The 20,082-nt window shown below is 42.7% G+C and overlaps 1 protein-coding gene across 1 annotated transcript in view; it reads left to right on the top strand.

Annotated features, from left to right (window-relative positions):
* pacs2 (phosphofurin acidic cluster sorting protein 2) overlaps positions 1-20,082 on the top strand; it is a 253,620-nt gene that overhangs the window by 194,979 nt on the left and 38,559 nt on the right. The window contains exons 7-8 of the mRNA XM_048600458.1: positions 7,189-7,293; positions 8,508-8,614. Coding sequence (XP_048456415.1) covers positions 7,189-7,293; positions 8,508-8,614 — 212 coding nt within the window. The remainder of the gene's footprint in view (positions 1-7,188; positions 7,294-8,507; positions 8,615-20,082) is intronic.

Genomic DNA, 20,082 nt, shown 5'->3' with positions numbered 1-20,082 from the left:
AGAGCTGGATGAACACAGCAGGCCAAGCAGCATCAGAGGAACAGGAAAGCTGACGTTTCAGGTCTATTCCCGTCTTCAGAAAATAATTTGAAAATAATCCCTTTGATGCTGCTTGGCCTGCTGTGTTCATCCAGCTCTACACCTTGTTATCTCAGATTCTCCAGCATCTGCAGTTCCTACTATCTCTGCAACATTTATAACATTGTGTTTATTCAACTGATTTTTTTTTAAATTAAATACTGTACGCCCGAGTTTAAAGTTCACAGTAGTTACTTAATTTGTCAGGATTTAAGTGAAGTAAACTACAAATTTGGCTTGACACATACCGTTATTTTGTAATTTGCTCTCTACTTTTCGTGATTGTACATTTGGAGCCAACTTAAATTCCTATATCACGTACATTTTGTGGGGATAGTTACAAGATTATCTGTTTGTGCTGCACCATGATAATATTTGGGGACAAATAGAATGCCAATTGACTGTGAAAGTTTCTCCTTTAACACTGAGCTAATAAGACTGAACTTTCTTGGAAGGCATAAGATGATGTCCTCAAAACTTTGGACAGTTATTTTGGTGAAATTTAAAGACAGTTTTCTGGCTCAGGATTACATCTGGAGGTTGGGGATGAGGGAGTGGGGAGAAGTATTAGGAGAGAGGAATTGGATCCAGTAGCAAAAGGTCACAACAGAAGATGCTGTCTGTGCATATTAGGGAAGTTAACATTTGAAAGAACACAAAGGGATGATCCTTCGACTGACTGCTCGATGAAGCAGCGAAAATATTGACATTTTTTTCTTCTGAAGTAGACAAGTTTTCTGTGCATAGTTGATTTATTTTACATAGCTGATTTGCTATTCTCCTTTTGGAAATTTTAAGACACTATGACAACATCATTAAGGGAAGATAAAGGTAGGTGAAAGCAGTGAGGAAAAACTTTGATTAGAATTGAGGAACAAGAACACTTGCAACCATTCTGGGAGCTGTCAATAGGTCTCCCAATATCAACAGCGAAATGACAGAATACATTTCTCAGAGATGAGAGAAATTTGGAGGAGTTCACGAAACAAAAACAGAAATTGTTGACGAAACTCAAATCCAGTAACATCTGTGGAAAGAAGATGGAGTTCACGTTTTGAGTCCTGTGATAGGAGCCACTGGACTTAAAATGATAACTTTCCACAGATGCTGCCAGACCTGCTGAGTTTTGCCAGCATTTTCTATTTATGTTTCAGATCTCAGCATCTGCTGTTCTTTGTTTTATGTTATTTTAAAAAGTCATGTTGCTTTAATGAAATACTTTGTTTTATACAGATCAGGAAGAATGAAATAGCCCAAATTAGAAAGGTAGTGAATTCCTTGATTGCATTAAAGATAGTTTTCTGCAGAATATGAACCAACAAAGGGTAGGTTGTGCCAGATTTAGTAATCAGCGACATTTCTATCTCTTATTTTCAGAGGGCCAAGCAGTTTGGTTACTTGCTGGGACCCTATGAATGCTTTTTTCCACACCTGCAAACATGCAGTAATTTTAACAGGCCAAATTATATTTGAGTTGCATAGAACATTAGGTTTTCGAAATAACATAGAGGCAACATTGATCATGTGCTAGACTTGGTTAATCCAGTAAATTAACCGTAATCTAATAGTTATTACAAGATGATTTAATTCTTTGCTCAAAAAAGAGGAACTAACATAGCTATTAAGATTCTAGCCCTTGGCAAGGTTAACTATTGAAAGGAGATGAGACAGACTGACAATAACTAATGATTCAAAACTCCTGTTGAGTCCAGAGGAGATACCTCTCTTCGCCAAGTAGAACAGCCATGGGTAACATAAAGCTAAACAAAATAAAATATAAAAAAATTAAAATACTGTAAATCCTGGAGACTGGGAGAGAAATAAAGAACAGGAAAGGAGGATAAAAGGAAAGTAAGCTGCAAAAGGCATACAAAAATAATTTTGTGATCAGAATTAGCAATAATGTTCAAACATAGACAGTGGTCAGGAGTAATGTTGGTCCTTGAGGGAAAAGATAAATCAGGATAATATTTGAAATGAAATAGGAAAAGCAGATTTGATTAATTTTGTACAATTCTTTACGGTAAAGAAAGAGTATAACTTTACTTGACATTTTAGAGGGTTCTTAATGATTTAGGTACTGGAACTCTTAAATTAATGCAAGAACAAAAACAGTAGTAAAGACAAAAATAACACTGAAGACTGCAAATCCCTAGCACTTGATGGTTTCCACTCTGTCGTTTAAACGAAGTAGGCAAGGAAATTGAAAGTGATTTCTCTGCAATCTTCCAAAACAGAATTAGTTCAAGAATTGTCCCTCAAAAGTGAAAAATTGCAAATGCAGCTCCATTATTTAAAAGAAGCTGAAAGAGAGTAAAAAAACTGGGAAATTGTGTTAGTTCAACATGTGCTGTGGGATTTGTTATTGAACACGATAGTTAACGACAGATTAGTACTTAGAGAAGTTTACATTGATTCATTAGAGAGACGTGAAAAGAGTTTAAAATATTTGAGAAAGTAACTAAGTAGTAGAGAAACATCTACACAGCAACGTAGAGAGTAGGAGTAGGCCATTCAGCACTTCAAGCTTGCTCCACCATTTGATATGATTATGACTAATCATCCAACAAGAGGGAAACAAGCATACTTGACTTTATCCTCACCAATCTGCTGCTGCTGATGTATCTGTCCATGACAGTGTCAGTAAGAGTGACCACCACACAGCCCTTGTGGAGACAAAGCTCCACCTTCACATTGAGAATACTGTCCATCGTGTTGAGTGGCCCTATCACTGTCGTAAATGGGACATAGTTCAAACAGATCTGGTAACTCAAGATTGGGCATCCATGAGACACTGCGGCTCATCAACAGCTGCAAAATCATACTCTATCACAGTCTGCAACCTCCTAGCCTGGCATATCCCCCATTCAACCACAACAATCAAGCCAGGGGATCAACCCTGGTTCAATGCAGCGTGCAGGAGGGCATATCAGGAGCAGCATCAGGCAGACCTAAAACTGATGTGTTAACCTGGTGAAGGTAAAATGGTACTGCTTGCATGCCAAACAGCATAAGCAGCAACTGATAGAGCAAGGTGACCCCACAATCAACAGATCAGATCTGAGCTCTGCAGTCGTACAGTTCCTGCAGTGCGGAAGCAGGCCATTTTGTCCATCGAGTCCACACCAACTTTCCAAAAAGCATCCCACCTAGACCCCACCCCATCTCCATATCCCTGCATTTCCCATAACCGAGCTATCTAGCCTGCACATCGCAGGACACTATGGACGATTGAGCACAGCCAATCCACCTAACCTAAATACCTTTGGATTGTGGGAGGAAACCAAAGCACCCAGAGGAAATCCCCACAGTCACCTGGCAGTGGAACCGAACCCAAGTCCCTGGTGCTCTGAGGCAGCAGTGCTAACCACTGAGCCACTGTGCTGCCATGTCACATCTAGAGGTGAATGATGGTGCACAATTAACTCGCTAAAGGAGGTGGCTGCACAAATATCTTCATCCTCAATGATGGAAGAGCCCAAAGTATCAGTACATCTAAGACAGAAGCATTCACATCAATCTTCAGCCCAAAGTGCTGAGAGGATGATCCTCCTTGGCCTCTACCACTGGTCCTCAGCATCACAGATGTCAGTCTTCAGTTAATTCAGTTCACTTCACCTGATAGCAAGGAGCAATTGAAAGCACTGGATACACTAAAGGCTGTCGACCCTGACAACATTCAGGCAATAGACTTGTTTTCCAGAACTTGCTGCACCCCGAGCCAAACTGCACCACTACAGCTAAGATACTGACCTCTATCTGACAAGGTTGAAAGTTGTCAAGGTATGTCCTGTACATAAAACATAGGACAAATCCAACCCAGCTAATTACTGATCGATCAATCTATTCTCAATCATCAGTACAGTGATGGAAGGTATAATCAACAGTGCTATCAAGCAGTATCTGCTCAGTGACTTCCAGTTTGGGGTCCGCCAGGGCCACTTGGCTCCTGACCTGATTACAGTCTTTGTTCAAACATGGACAAACGAGCTGAATTCCAGGGGTGAGTTGAGAATCAGCGCCCTTGATATCAAGGCCATTTTTGGCCGAGTCTGGCCATAACAAGCTATCCTAGCAAAACAGGAACAGGGGTAAACTCTCTGCTGGTTGGAGTCATACCTGGCACACAAAGATGGTTGTGGTTGTTGGAGTTAGTGTCCTAGGCCCAAGCATCTTCAGTGGCTTCATCAATGACCTTCCCTCCGTCATAAGGTCAGAAGTGGGATGTTCACTAATGATGTTCAGCACAATTCGCAACTCCTCAGATACTGAAGCAGTTCATGTTCAAATGCAACAAGACCTGGACAATATCCAGGCTTTCGCCAATAAATGGCAAGTAACATTCATTCTACACAATTGCCAGGCAATGACCAACTCCAATAAGAGACAATCTAACCACCGCCCCTTGACATCCCACACTATCAACATCCAGAGACTTCCATTGACCAGAAACTTGGCTACAAGAGCAGATCGGAAGCTAGGAATACTACAGTGAGTAACTCACCTCTTGACTTCCCAAAACCTGTCATCCATCTACAATGCGCAAGTTAGGTGTGAGTTGGAATGCTTCCCATTTGCCTGAATGGGTGCAGCTCCAACAACAACAGCAGATACATGGGAACACCACTGCCTGCAAGTTTCCCTCCAAGCCACTCACCATCCTGACTTGGAAATATTTCACCATTCCTTCATTGTCACTCGGTCAATATCCTGGAATTCCCTCCCTGAGAACATTGTGGGTCAACCCACAGCATGTGAACTGTACGAGTTCAAGAAGGCTGCTGACCATCACCTTCCCAAGGGCAACTAGAGACAGGCAATAAATGCTGACCAGCAAGCAATGTCCACATCCCTCAAGTGGATTTAAAAAAAACTGAATACCCTACTCTGGCTTTCTCAGAATATCCTTTGATTTGTTCACACCTAAGAACCATATCTAACTCCTTTTTGAGAACACTATTTTGGTTTCAACTTTTTTCTGAGAAAGGAATTCCACAGACTCACTGTTCTCTGGGTGAAGAAATTTCTTTTCACCATAATCTTAAATGGACTATCATGTATCCTTAGACTGTCATCAATGTCCCCTCTAAGTTGAGCCACCTCTCTGATGTTCCTTGCACGTTGGTTGACGTTGGCACCTCAGACTCCTGGTTAACTGGTAAGAAAATTAGAGGGAACACTGACTGTGACCCTGGACTCCCCAGTCATTGGGAACATCCTACCTGCGTTTATCCTGGCTAGACCTGTCAGAATTTTTATTCTTCTACTTATTTCCCTCAGTCTTCTAATCTCCAGTGAATATAGATCCATTCTCTCTTCGTACATCAATCCTCCCATCCCAGGAATCAGTTTGGAGGACTTTTCTTGCACTCCCTTCATAGCCAAAACATCCATCCTGGGGTGAGGAGACCAAAAGTGCGCACAATATTGTTGATATGCTGTCACAAACTTCCTGTACAATTGCAGCAAGACAATCCTGTACTGAAATCCTATTGCTATGAAGAACAGCATAGAATTTGACACCTGCTGCACCTGCATGCTTACTGTCAGTGACTGGTGTATGAGGACACCCAGGTCTCTTGCCCCTCCCCTTTCAGTCCAATACCATTCAGGTGACAATTTGCCTCCCTGTTTTTGCTACCAAAGTGGATATCCTCACATTTATCCACATAATACTTCATCTGCCAAGCATTTGCCCACTCACTCAATTTGTCCAAATTACACTGAAACATCTTGCATCCTCCTCTCCGTTCACTCTTCTACCCAGCTTTGTGTCATTTGCAGGCTTGAAAATGTAATTTATATGGGCTTCCAAAAGATATTGTCAGGCTGCACGTAAGGAACTGTTAGCTGAAATTAAAGCTTGTAGACTTGAAGATAGGCTTCTGGCTTATTTAAGTTCAAACAGTGAAAGGCAGATTTGGAATAATGGGTATCTATTAAAATTTGACAGAAAGTGGCTGGTGAGTCCCAGGAGGACCTGTTCTGAGGCTTCAAGTATGCACTATAAGTTATTTGGCTTTCTATGGTGTTACTTGAGTGTGCTGATGATACAAAGATTGATGCAAGTCATGTCAACAAAACAAAACTATTCAGCGATGTTGGTGGAGTTAGTAATTTGTAATAAATGTGGCAGATGGATTTCTATCTAACATAATCAATTTTGGAGCAATTAAAATTAGACGTGTATTATTTAAATGATGAAAAAAATTAGGAAAACAGAATATTCATCACTAAAATGCGGTAGCCAAATTGCTAAAATAATGTCACGGCTACACATATCATTATAAAGCATAGGAATGTTGGTCTAGAATATCCAGGGGAAGAGGTTTTGACAATGACTGCACAAAGCCTTTGTTTGACCACTTTGAGTTAACCACACCTCCAAAAGCTCATATTAACCTCGGAAGGAAAGCTGTGCAGATTCAGCAGATTGTTTTCAGGCCTTCAAGGGTTAAGCTAGATTATAGATAGACTTTTGATCAGTAGGGGAATTGAGGTTTATGAGGAAAGGGTAGGAAAGTGGATGTGAAGGATCTCTGATTGGCCGTGATCTTATTGAATGGCGCACTAGGCTCAAGGGGCCAAATGGCCTACTCCTGTTGCTATTTCATATGGTCTTGGGGACCTCTCTCTCATTCCCTGGTATGTAGATGTTTACAGGGCATTTGAAGTTTGAGATTTTTAAACAAATGCATTTATGGGAATCTGAGACATTGGCATAGAAATTAGACTAATTCATTCAGGAAGTATGTTAGAAAATAGGTTAAGGGTGGTAGTAGTCATGTGGAACTCTGCCCTCCAAAATGTAGAAAGTGATAGCTCAATGCAAAATGATAGATTATTGCTAATTGAAGGAGGGTGTAAAGGGATGTAGAGCCAAGGTGATTGGATAGTAGTCATAATAGATGAGCCATGGTCCCTCTGACACTTAGGACAGACTGTAAGAGCTGAATGGCTCTTCCAATATTCAAGAAATGTTGAAACCTAAAACATGCGTTTTCTGGGTATGTTCAATAATTTGAGATTTGGAGCATCAAAGTTGAGTTCTGTGCCAGAGTGATCAACTTATTTTACTTGATTTGGCCTGCATTCTGTTTATTACTGCAGATCCCTCGGAAAACTGTCTATGACCAATTGAATCACATCCTGATTTCAGATGAGCAGTTACCAGAAAACATAATTCTTATCAATACATCAGACTGGCAGGGTCAGGTAAGCACCAACTTGTGTATCATGTTTCTACTGATGTTTCCCACATTACTACTCTGAAGTGCAATCATTTTTGTACTGAGGGAGTGCTGCATTGTCAGAGGTGTACCTTCTTTTGAAGGAGACATTTTCCCTTTAATATTGACATAAAAGGTCCCACAACACTCCTTGCAGAAAAGCGGAGGCATTCTCTCCATGTTTTTTTTGGACAGGAGTTATCTGTCAGCTAATTTGCTTCACTGCTGGTTGCTAGCTGGGCATAAATTAGCAGCTGGGTTTCCTGCTTTGTAATAATCACAACAGTTCAAAAGTACCTCATTCGTAAACCATTTTGGGATATCCTGAGGATCAAAGACAGCATAAGTGCAAGTCTTTCTACCTTTAGATGGAATAAAAAGGCTAACGTATTCCCACTTGGATGACTTTTCAGTTATTAGGTGACATGTCTGATTTGACATTAGCAAATCCAGCCCATCAAGACAAATAAGTAGTGCTACTTCTTTGCTTCCACACTGGTTTATGATGGTGACATAAGTCTTTCCTCCATCTTTCTCTCCTGAACAATTAATTTCTTTCACTTCAAAGATTGCTCTTTGACAACTAGTGCAAGACCCTCTTCAGTCATACACTGCGATCGTAAGTAACAGCTGAGAATCTAACTGTGAACCATGTCATGGCTGACAGTCAAATTCACACTTGCTGATTTCAATGAAGGATTAGTTGGTAATAGTCAGGAATGAATTTCCCAGCTTGTTTTTCTTTAATTTGTTTGATAAATGTGGTTATTTGTGAGCTGGCACGGAAAGAAGTAATCAAGAAAGCTGCTGCATTGTTGTATAAGCACTGATGTTCACTGTTACATGACAAAAAGTTCTCTGTTTTAGGTTTGAATCTCTATCCGGTTTGGCCAACAAGTTACCCCAGTCCCATGCTTAATACCCTTTGTAATTAGAGGTGGACAATAAAATTGGGTCAAAACATTATAACGAAAATGCAGAATTTGCCGCTCCCAATTCTCTGTCACTAATGGATGTGGATAAGATGCTCTAGGTGATTGCTTCTGATGTTTTTCTTCTGCACTTCATGTTTTGCTTTCATTAAGCCTGTTTCCAAAGTCTCCATCTTAGTTGAACTTGCTAATTAAACTTAAAACTGTGATTTAGAGACTGGATCAGTGAATAGGCTGTGTTGTTTAGTAATACTTTACTGCCTTACAGTACGTATCGGAGTTACTACAGAAACACAATCTCCCCATTGTGTGCACGTGTTCTTCGGCAGATGTACAAGCAGCCTTCACAACCATCGTCTCCAGGATACAACGCTTGTGAGTTGGAGCATTCCTTTTTGTGTGTGTTATTCTTAGTCCCTGAGTGAAACAAAAATGCTAGTCAACACAATTGCATTAGAGTTTTCGGATTCATCCATCTGAACATCTAGTGTCTCTCCTCATCGTTTTAAATATAATTTAACTTTATTTTTCCTCCCTGTATCTTTCCATAACCAAGGGGTTAAGTTGCAGATTGCATCTATCCTTGCAAAATATTTACCTTTAATGGAAATATATGTGAAGCCTATTTCCCTATGGGGGAACAAGGCTGACTGTCACTTGCACTTCCTTGTCTCCATGGACAAAGCTCTTGAGTCTGGATCAGTTGTTAACTCATGAAATGTGGGAATCACTGGCAAGGGCAGTATTTATTGCCCTATCCTAGTTGCTTGGGAGAAAGGTTTTGGTGAGACACCTTGAACATTGCAGTCCACGTGTTGCAACAATCCTGTTTACGTCAAGAGACATTTTCTCCCAGTCTTCAAACCATAGTATACAAGCTCTATGAGAACATCACCAGGTAGGTAACGAAGACTCATTGACCTGACTTTCAGAAGTTTGAATTCAGTTATCACTGGCTTTGATTTGAGAAAAATTCTTGAGGGTCTTGTGGCATAGTGGTAGGGTCCCTGCCTATGGGATAGAAGGTCTGTGTTCATGCACTCCTTGCCCTGGAAGTGTGTCATAATATTTCCAAGCTGGTTAATTAAAAATAGTTAAAGGAGATCTCCCAAAATGTTGTTTCTTCTGCGCTGATGGCTAATTTAGGTGCACGGGGTTTTTGTGTAGGAGAGGGAGTTGAGTGAGGAGGGGGAAGAAGGTGCTTTTTTTTTCTACCTTTCTCAACCTCCAGTGATTGTCTCTTACTTTTGATACAGGGAGAGAAGCTGGTTGTTGAGTAACTGTTAAGTTATTCTGCCTAGCCTAATGGCAATAAATAGTTTTTAAATTGTGGGAAGTCATCGACGTACCCTGTGTACTAGACCGACTCCACTACTGGAAGTGATGCTAGCTGCACAAGATTGAGTTCCACATTTCAAAACTGGAGCAGTGGCTGCAGTTACTGTTGAGTGAGGTAGAGAACTAAGTGGATAGCATGTTTACAGACATGGTCACCCCCCCAGCTTACGGGTTTATTGACAGAGGGAATAGGTGAGCACCAGACAATTGAAGAGAAGCATGCAGATGTTCATGCTACTCAGTTTTCTATTTTGGATACGGTAGTTCCTTGGGATTGCAGCCAGAGCCAAGTCTATGGCACAACAGATTATTCATCTGTACAAGAGGGGAGGAAGAAGAGTGAAAGAGCAATAGTGATAAGTGGTTCCATAGTTAAGGATTCAGAAAGGTGTTTCTACAGCAATTAACATGACTGCAGTTCAAGGATATCTCACGGCAGCTGCATGACATTATTTTAAAGGGAAAGTGGTCCATGTTGAAAGCAAAGATCCAAATTGGAAAACAAATTAGGTCCTGACGCACATTTTCAGGAGTTAGCAATGAATTTAAAAAAAAACACACACCCTTGAGCAAAATGTGGGATCTGTTGAGGTGGAGTTATGAAACAGAAAGGAAAGAAGGCATTGGACAACAAAGGGCAGCAGACATTGGTAGGAATTGTTTATAGGACATAAAACAGTGTCATAGTTTGGAGCATGGTATAAATCAGGAGATTAGAGAAATATGTAGCATGGATAATACAGTAATCATGGATGACTTCATCCTACATACAGCATGGGTAAACCCAGTGAGTGCTAATGCTGCAGAGGATGATTTCTAAAATGTTAGGGATGGTTTTCTTAAGTGTTATGTTGATGAACCAACCAGGGGAAAGGCTATCTTACATGTATTATTATGTAACAAAAAAGGGACAATTAATAATCATGTAAAATAAGTAAGGGATGAGTGACCATAATATGGTAGAATTTCACATCGTTTGAAAATAAGGCAGTTCAATCTGAATCCAGCATGTTAAATTTGAACAAAGGAAATTATGAAGGTGTGGCAGGCAAATTGGCTAAGTTGGATTAGAAAAATATATTAAAAGGTATGACGATACATAGACAATAGATGGCCTTTAAGTAATTATGGCAAAGTTTACAGCAGCTATATATATCTTCAACGAGAAAAAATAATCCCAAAACAACTCAGAACTGGCTATAAAATGAAGTTGAGGATTGTTTATGAATAAAAGAAAAAGCCTATGAAGTTGCTGGAAATAATGTAAAATTAAGGATTGACAATAGCCTAGTGGTATTACTGCTAGACTGTTAATCCAAGAAAATGTTAAATGCAATATAGTTTCAATGTAAATAAGCAAAACACACAAAATCAGACTATCAGACTGTAAAAGTCCCTCTACATAGGTGAAAAGGAAACATTTGGCTAAGGAAGATGTGGATCCATTACAGGCAGTCAGGAGGAACAAGGGAATAGAGACCTGTCAGAGACGCTAAGTGATTACTTTGTATTTATCTTCACTAAAGAAGATACAAGAGTTCTCCCAGAAGATGCAAGGCACGAGTGAATGAGCAATTGAAGGAAATTTAGAATGTGAAAAAAAGTGTTGTTGGGGTATTGAATGAGACTGAAGGCTGATAAGCCACTGCGACCTGATATCCTACCTCCCAGAATATTAAAAAAAGGCAGCTGTGGAAATGGTGGATGCATTGATGATAATCTTCCACTGATGATCTTCCAAAATCCTGCTGATTTGGCAAATACCCAATTTCACTCCACTCCATTATTTAGTAAGAGAAGGAGAGAATACTACAGACCTATTAGCCTTAGATGAGTAGTAGGGAAATGCTGCAATCTATTATAAATCAGGAATCCATTATTCGCACTTCCGAAAATCAAAAAGACCTAAAGGCTGAAGGACCTTTTGAAAGTGGGCCTGAACTTAGCATGTGTATCCAAAGACATCCTGAAATAGGGCCCTCTGGAGAAAAAGAACTTAAATTTTCGGTTTATTTACATCTGTTAGGGCCAAGCAAAATATATTTTTCCCAAAGGCCTGAACAGACCCATTATGAAAATATATCTGAAAAATTTAAATATCCTTTATCTGAAAACAGTTGGCCTCAAGGTTTTTGGATAAGTGATTCCTGAACTGGATAACAAACGTGACAAATGTGACACACTTGGATGATAATTATTTGGTTCGGCATAATACACATGCATTTGCAATGGGGAAATCATTTGTTGAACCTGTTGTAATGTTTTGACCGCATTACTAAGAGAATTGATAAAAAGACCTTATAGACGTTTATAAAATCATGAGGGACATGGATAGGGTGAATAGTCAAGGTCTTTTCCCCTGGGTAAGGAAGTCCAAAACTAGAGGACATAGGTTTAAAGTGAGAGGGGAAAGATATAAAAGGGATCTAAGGGGCAATTTTCTCACGCAGAGGGTGTATGGAATGAGTTGCCAGAGGAAGTGGTGGAGGAGGATACAATAACAACATTTAATGGGGAGTCGATAGCCTAGTGATATTGTTGCTGGACTGTTAATCCAGACACCAAGATAATGTTGACCCGGGTTCGAATCCCGCCACGGCAGATGGTGGAGTTTGAATTCACTAAATAAAAAAATCTGGAATTAAGGGTAGAATGATGACCATGAATCCATTGTCGATTGTCAGAAAAACCATCTGGTTCACTAATGTGCTTTACAGAAAGCACTGCCATCCTTACCTAGTCTGGCCTACGTCTGACCCCAGACCCACAGTAATGTGGTTGACTCTCAACTAGACAAGATGGGCAATAAATGCCGGCCTAGCCAGTGACATTTTCATCCCTTGAATGAATCAAAACAAAAATTAAAAGGAATCTGGATGGGTATAAGAATAGGAAGGGTCTTGAGGAATATCAGCCAGATGCTGGCAAATGGGACAAGATTAATTCAGAATATCTGGTTGGTATGGACAGGTCGGACTGAAGGGTCTGTTTCCATGCTGTATGACTCTATAACTCTAAAAAGGAAGTGGGTGTTGTAAAGTTGGATGAGGTTCTTTGCAAGAGGTTGATTCACAAAATTGAATCACATTGGAGAGGAAGTAATGCGCTAGCATGGACCAGGATTAGCCAACAAGAAAACAGTAAGAACAGACCATCGTTTTTTGGTAAAAATCTTATACCTGAGTAACATCATTTGGGCTTAAATTGTTGGTAATGCACATCAACAATTTGGATGTAGGGTCTGTCACAAACCACTTGAGAGAATGCACAGATACTCGAGTCTCACTACTCCCACAGTCATAACTAAAGTTGAAGATTTAATCAAATGACTCAAGTCCCTAATTTTCTTGTCTGATGAACACAGGTTAACAGAAATCACTGGGCAGGTTTCTTTAGTTAACAAGAAATTAGTACTTATTAGTACTCCTAACCACAGGCAAAGAAAATATGAATTATTAACTTATAACTCTAGTAGGGAAATGTTGTAACCTGTTGCAGTTTGGATATCCTTCATCTTACGGTAGCCCTCAATTTTAAACCAGTTCTTGCTGTTGTTTTCTCACTTGTTTGCTCTCGTTCGCCCTCTCTCTCTCACATGCAAACATACACAAACAACAATCTGATTGTCATCATTCGGAGTCCTTTCGGTTCTTCACTGAAGACACAGGGCAGATGCAACACTAATTGTTCAGTCTCTCAGTCACTGATTAGTTCCCAATCTATGTTACTTAGAATCATAGAAGTAGGCATTTCAGCCCATTGAGTCCAATCCTCCAAAAAGCATCGCATCCAAACCCATCCCCTACCCCTAACTCTACATTTCCCAAGGCTAATCCACCTGCATGTCACTGGATACTATGGACAATTTAGCCTGGGTGTTTTTCTAACTGGAGATCCGTGACTAGTGGTGTTCTGCGGGAATCAGTGCTGGGGTCCCTGTTGTTTGTAATATATATACCAAAATTTGGAGGAAAATGTGGGTGGCCTGATTAATAAGCTTACGGATGACACAAAGATTGGGGGAGGTAGGGATAGTGACGAGAGTTGCCAGAGGATACAGCAGGATATAGATAGACTGGAGACTCGGCCGGAGAAATGAGAAAAGGAGTTTAATCCAGACAAATGCAAGGTGATGCATTTTTGAATATCTAATTGCAGGAGGGAAATATGTAGTAAATGGCAGAACCCTTAGTAATGTCAACATACAGAGGGATCTAGGCGTACAGTTCCCTGAAAGTGGCAACACAAGTGGACAAGGTGTTCAAGAAGGCATATAACATGTTTGCCTTCATTTGTCAGACTATAGAATATAAGAATTGGTGAGTCATGTTGCTTCTGTATAGAAGTTTAGTTCAGCCACATTTGTAATGTTGTGTACGGTTCTGGCCATGACTCTACAAGAAAGATATGGAGGTTTTGGAGAAACAGTCTACCATGACATTGCCTGGTTTGGTTTGGTTGTGAGGAGAAATCGGACAAACTTGGTTTGTTTTCACTTGAACATCAAAGGAAGAGGGGTAACCTGATAGAAATTTACAAAATTGAGAGGTACGGATAGAATGAATAGTTGGAGTCTTTTTCCCAGGATAGTAATGTCAGTTACTAGGGGACATAGTTTTAAGGTAAAAGGGGATAAGTTTAAACATGAGAGATGCCACCCTCTGTGCAAAAAATGTAAGTGCCTGGAATGCTCTGCCAGAGGTGGTGGTGGAGGCAGATAGAATAGAAACACTTAAGAGGCTTCTTAACGGATATATGAAAAGGCAGGGGATGGAGGGATACAGACCTGGTAGAGATAAAATCTTTTCGGTTTAGAAAGGCATCATGTGTCAGCATAGTCTTGATGGACCAAGGTGCCTGTTCTGTTGCAGTACTGTACTTTCTCCTTTTTTTTCTCTGTATTTATCACTGCAAGGTAACTTAACTATCACCAATAGACACAATCAATTCATTATTCACACTAGAATTAAAGACTCAGCTAGCTTAATCACCTTCCTGATAATTTCTGAGAGGACTCCCAATAATAATTAAAAAGTGCTGCAGTCACTCCCCTTGCAGAATTAGACTATAGTTAGTCATGTTGTCACCCTTTCTCTCAGTCCATGGGTGTTGTCCAAGCAATTTTCTCAAGTGGAGAATGGGGGAATTTGGTAAAAACTATTCTGAGATGCTGTGGTAAAAAGGTTTAATTGAAAGTGGGTAGCAAATCTGCCATTGCAGCCAGGGATATTGCCTGGCATGAAGAGAGCATGGAGAAGGAGGAAATGAACTTTTACTGCAGACCCACGCAATCATGAAGACTTGACTGTTTCCAGCTAGTTATTTCACCTGACCATCTCAGCTGCAGTTAGAATGCAGAATGCCATTCAGTTCATTGAGTCTTGCTGACTCTGCATAAGAGCAGTTGAACTCTGTCCTTAGCTTGTAGCCCAGCTGTTAATTTTTCTCAGGATCTTACTCAATTTCATTTGAAAACCATGACGGAGTCTGTGCTCCAAGTCCTAACGACTTGCTGCATAAAGTTTTTCCTCACGTTGCTGTTTGCCAATCTGTTCCTTTCAGTTCTTGAGCCTTGCACTAATAAGTCTCTGTCTGTCTGCTCTGTCCAGAAGTATCATCATTTTGAACACTTCTGTCATATCTCCTCACAACCTTTGTGAAGGAGAACAATTTTGTATTGTTGAATCTACCCAAGTAAATGAAGTCCCCCATCCTTGGAATCATTTTCACAAATCTTTTGTGCACCCTGTCTAAAGTCTTCACATCTTTCCTATGGTGAGGTGCCCAGTATTAGACAGAACATACCAGTTGATGCCAAATAAATGTTTATAAAGGTTCATTATAAATTTTTTGTTGTTGTATTTTTTGTGTCAATTTGTAAAGCCCAGTATCCTGTTAGCCACTTTAACCACTTCCTCCATTTGCTCTGTCACCTTATAAGCTTACTGCATCCTGTTGCTATGCCCCATTTAAATTTGTACCTTTTAGTTTATTGCCTTCTCTTGTTTTTCCTACAAAGATGTCTCACTTCTCCACATTAGATTGTGTACCATGGATAGGCTTATTCCCTAGTCTTTCTTTGCTATCTTCCAGTCTATCACTATCCTAATACTGTCTGCTTCATATTTTGCTATAATTCCAGTTTTGTCATCTGCACATTTTAAACTTGTGCTCTGTGCATCTATGTGTGAGTCAATATATATTTCTAGAAAAGCAGTGGTCCTAATGCCAAGCCCTCAGGAACCTCGCTGTACACCTCCAAGCCTGATAAAATAAACACTTTGCACTACTGTCTGTTTCCTGTTCCTCAGCTAAATCCTGCTATTTTCACTGTTTATTTCAGGGGATTCAACTTTGCTGCCTAGTCTATTATGTGACATGCTCACGTATCCCCATCGACAATCTCATCATAGAACTAAATCATATTGAGAAAATGTGATTTACTTTAACAAATTGATGATGGTTTTCCTTAATGAAGAACTTGGCCAAGTAATTGTTAATTTCATCTTGGATTAGCAATTTTAAAAGTTGTCTCAGCATTGAGGTTAAATTAACTGAGCTGTAGTAACTGGGTTAATCTGTATTGTCTTCTGCTGAATCACTCATCCGTATATTTGTTACCTCTATTTCAGCAAAATTCTACTGACTTATAGTCTCTATAAACTGAGGTGATCCAAAATTCTGCTATTGTTGCCTTAACTGGGGCGATTTCCATTTACCCAGTATTCCAGAATACCTATATGTGCTGACCTACACTGGTTCCCAACCAAGCAATTCTTTACATTTAAAAATTCTCATCCCTGTTTTCAAACCCCTATGCGACCTCCCCATTACCTGTCTGTCTAACTTGTAGCCTCCACAGCTCAGATTTCTGGTCTGTTCACCGTTTATAATTTTAGCTGTTGTTTCATTGGCAACTGTGCCTTTAATCACTGGATGTTTGAATTTCCCTTCCCGAAATACTCTCTTTATCCTGCTTTAAAATGCTCCTTAAAACATTTCTGCTTGCCTAATGCGAATGTCTGCTGATATAGCAAATTTAGTTCAACAGGGCTTCTAAAAACCAGAGATAGTAGGAACTGCAGATGCTGGAGAATCTGAGATAACAAGGTGTAGAGCTGGATGAACACAGCAGGCCAAGCAGCATCAGAGGAGCAGGAAGGCTGACGTTTCGGGCTTACACCCTTCTTCAGAAATGGGGGAGGGGAAGGGGGTTCTGAAATAAATAGGGAGAGAGGGGGAGGCGGATAGAAGATGGATAGAGGAGAAGATAGGTGGAGAGGAGACAGACAGGTCAAAGAGGCGGGGATGGAGCCAGTAAAGGTGAGTGTAGGTGGGGAGGTAGGGAGGAGATAGGTCAGTCCAGGGAGGACGGACAGGTCAAGGTGGCGGGATGAGGTTAGTAGGTAGGAGATGGGGGTGGGGCTTGAGGTGAGAGGAGGGGATAGGTGGGAGGAAGGACAGGTTAGGGAGGCGGGGACGAGCTGGACTGGTTTTGGGATGCGGTAGGGGGAGGGGAGATTTTGAAGCTTGTGAAGTCCACATTGATACCATTGGGCTGCAGGGGTCCCAAGCGGAATATGAGTTGCTGTTCCTGCAACCTTCGGGTAGCATCGTTGTGGCACTGCAGGAGGCCCAGGATGGACATGTCGTCTGAGGAATGGGAGGGGGAGTTGAAATGGTTTGCGACTGGGAGGTGCAGTTGTTTAGTGCGAACCGAGTGTGGGTGTTCTGCAAAGCGGTCCCCAAGCCTTCTCTTGGTTTCCCTGATGTAGAGGAGGCCACAGTATACCACATTAGCAGATGTGCAGCATCTGCAGTTTGTTATCTCAGATTCTCCAGCATCTGCAGTTCCTACTATCTCTGAAACAATTTTAACCCCACTGCAAAGCCTCTTCTAAGGATGACTACCCTGAAGAAGTTACCCTCCTCCCTCCGGAAAAACCTCCGTGCATCTCTCTCCCACTGCAAGTCTCTTGTAATCTGTTCGGCCTTGAAACTGCTCGACCACGTCCTGAAGCAAACCAGGCACTACAGCCACATCACCTTTCTTAGTACCTGCCTACGGAACCAGATCATCCCCAATGGACTACAGTCCACATTCAGGCTTTCCCAATTTGGCCCCAACCGTGACAATGTCTACATTCAGAACATTGAGATCCTTCAGAAGCGTTTCTCCCTGCGACTCCTGAAACACACACTGGCAGCAATGCGCCGGCATCTCCTGGCACTACAATCAAGCCTACCCCAGCTCAGAGCCTCCCTCTCCCAGAGGACCTCTCCTGTTTTTTATTCTTCGTAGGATCCACAACCTGAACTCACAATTCTACTCCGCTTTATTGGACACAAAAAAACCGTAAGTACAGTAAACTTACTGGTGCCTATCACCCAAAACAGGCTTCCTCCACCTCCCAAATCCCCAACCCTACCCAGGACCTTCCCCACAATGTGCCTGCCGCCATTGGCCATGTGGCCACTGTCGGAGCAACCACGGATGACGTCACATCCTCCGCCGCTGGGTACACCACTTCCGGGACAGCGAACGCCATTGACACCGCTGCTGATGCCACCGCCTCCATTTCCGAGGCCAACACCATAGACACTGAGGACGCACCTACCGTCACTGTTGCTGCTGCCTCCTACCCCGCTCCGCCCACCGCCGACGCCGATGCAGCTCCGCCTGACGCCGACGCAACTCCGCCCACTGCCAATGCCAACGTCGCTCCGCCCACCGCCTCCACAGCCAGCACCTCCAGAGGACACAGCAACACCCAGCCCTGCCGAGTCTTCACCATCCCCCCAGACCTCCCCCTTACTGAGGACGAATGGTGAGTCCTCAGTAAAGGGCTCACCTTTGTCCCCCTCCACCCACACATCAACGAATACTGGTCACATTTGGACATAGAGCAGTTTTTCCGCTGCCTCCGCCTCCACGCTTACTTCTTCAACCATGAGCCTAACCCTCCCTCTACTGACCCCTTCTCCCGCCTCCAACACACCCCCTCCTCCTGGACACCACCCCAAGGCCTCCTACCCTCCCTCGACCTCTTCATCTCCAACTGCCATCGTGACATCGATCACTTCAACCTCTCCACCCCTCTCACCCACTCCAACCTCTCCACCGCAGGATGTGCAGCCCTCCGCTCCCTCTGCTCCAATCCCAACCTCACCATAAAACCTGCGGACAAGGGAGGCGCAGTTGTAGTATGGCGCACTGACCTCTACATCGCCGAGGCCAGGCACCAACTCTCCGACACCACCTCTTACCGCCCCCTTGATCATGACCCGACCCCCGACCACCAAACCATCATCTCCCAAACCATCCGCAACCTCATCACTTCAGGTGACCTCCCACCCACAGCCTCCGACCTCATCGTTCCCCAACCCCGCACTGCCCCCTCCTTCCCAAAATCCACAAACCTGACTGCCCTGTGCCCCACCGAACTTATCTCCACCTATCTGGACTCCATTTTCTCCCCCTTGGTCCAGGAACTCCCTACCTCCGTTCGTGACACCACCCACGCCCTCCACCTCCTCCAGACCTTCCAATTCCCTGGTCCCCAACACCTCATCTTTACCATGGACGTCCAGTCCCTATACACCTGCATTCCCCATACAGATGGCCTAAAGGCCCTCCGCTTCTTCCTGTCCCGCAGGCCCAACCAGTCCCCCTCCACTGACACCCTCATCCGCTTAGCCGAACTCGTCCTCACCCTCAACAACTTCTCTTTCAATTCCTCCCAGTTCCTACAGACAAAGGGGGTGGCCATGGGTACCCGCATGGGCCCAAGCTATGCCTGCCTCTTTGTAGGTTACGTGGAACAATCCCTCTTCCGTACCTACACTGGCCCTAAACCCCACCTCTTCCTCCATTACATTGATGACTGTATCGGCGCCACCTCGTGCTCCCACGAGGAGCTCGAACAGTTCATCCACTTCACCAACACCTTCCACCCCAACCTTAAGTTCACCTGGACCATCTCTAATACCTCTCTCTCCTTCCTGGACCTCTCTGTCTCCATCTCGGGCAACCACCTAGAAACCGATATCCATTTCAACCCCACCGACTCCCACAGCTACCTAGAATACACCTCCTCCCACCCACCTTCCTGCAAAAATGCCATTCCCTATTCCCAATTCCTTCGCCTCCACCGCATCTGCTCCCAGGATGAGTAATTCCACTCCCGTACATCTCAGATGTCTTTGTTTTTCAAGGACCGCAACTTCCCCCCTCAGTGGTCGAGAACACCCTCGACCGGGGCATAACAACCAAAACAGAATCCCCCTCGTCCTCACGTACCACCCCGCCAACCTCCGGATCCAACACATCATCCTCCGACACTTCCGCCATCTGCAATCCGACCCCACCACCAAAGATATTTTTCCCTCCCCACCCTTATCTGCTTTCCGGAGGGACCACTTTCTCCGTGACTCCCTTGTCCGCTCCAGCCCCACCTCACCCGGCACTTTTCCCTGCAACCGCAGGAAGTGCTACACCTGCCCCT

Source organism: Rhincodon typus, chromosome 8, assembly GCF_021869965.1.
Source record: "Rhincodon typus isolate 14 chromosome 8, sRhiTyp1.1, whole genome shotgun sequence".
Lineage (NCBI taxonomy): Eukaryota > Metazoa > Chordata > Chondrichthyes > Orectolobiformes > Rhincodontidae > Rhincodon > Rhincodon typus.
Note: the sequence above shows the minus strand (reverse complement) of the source record. Positions and strands in the feature narration are given on the sequence as shown.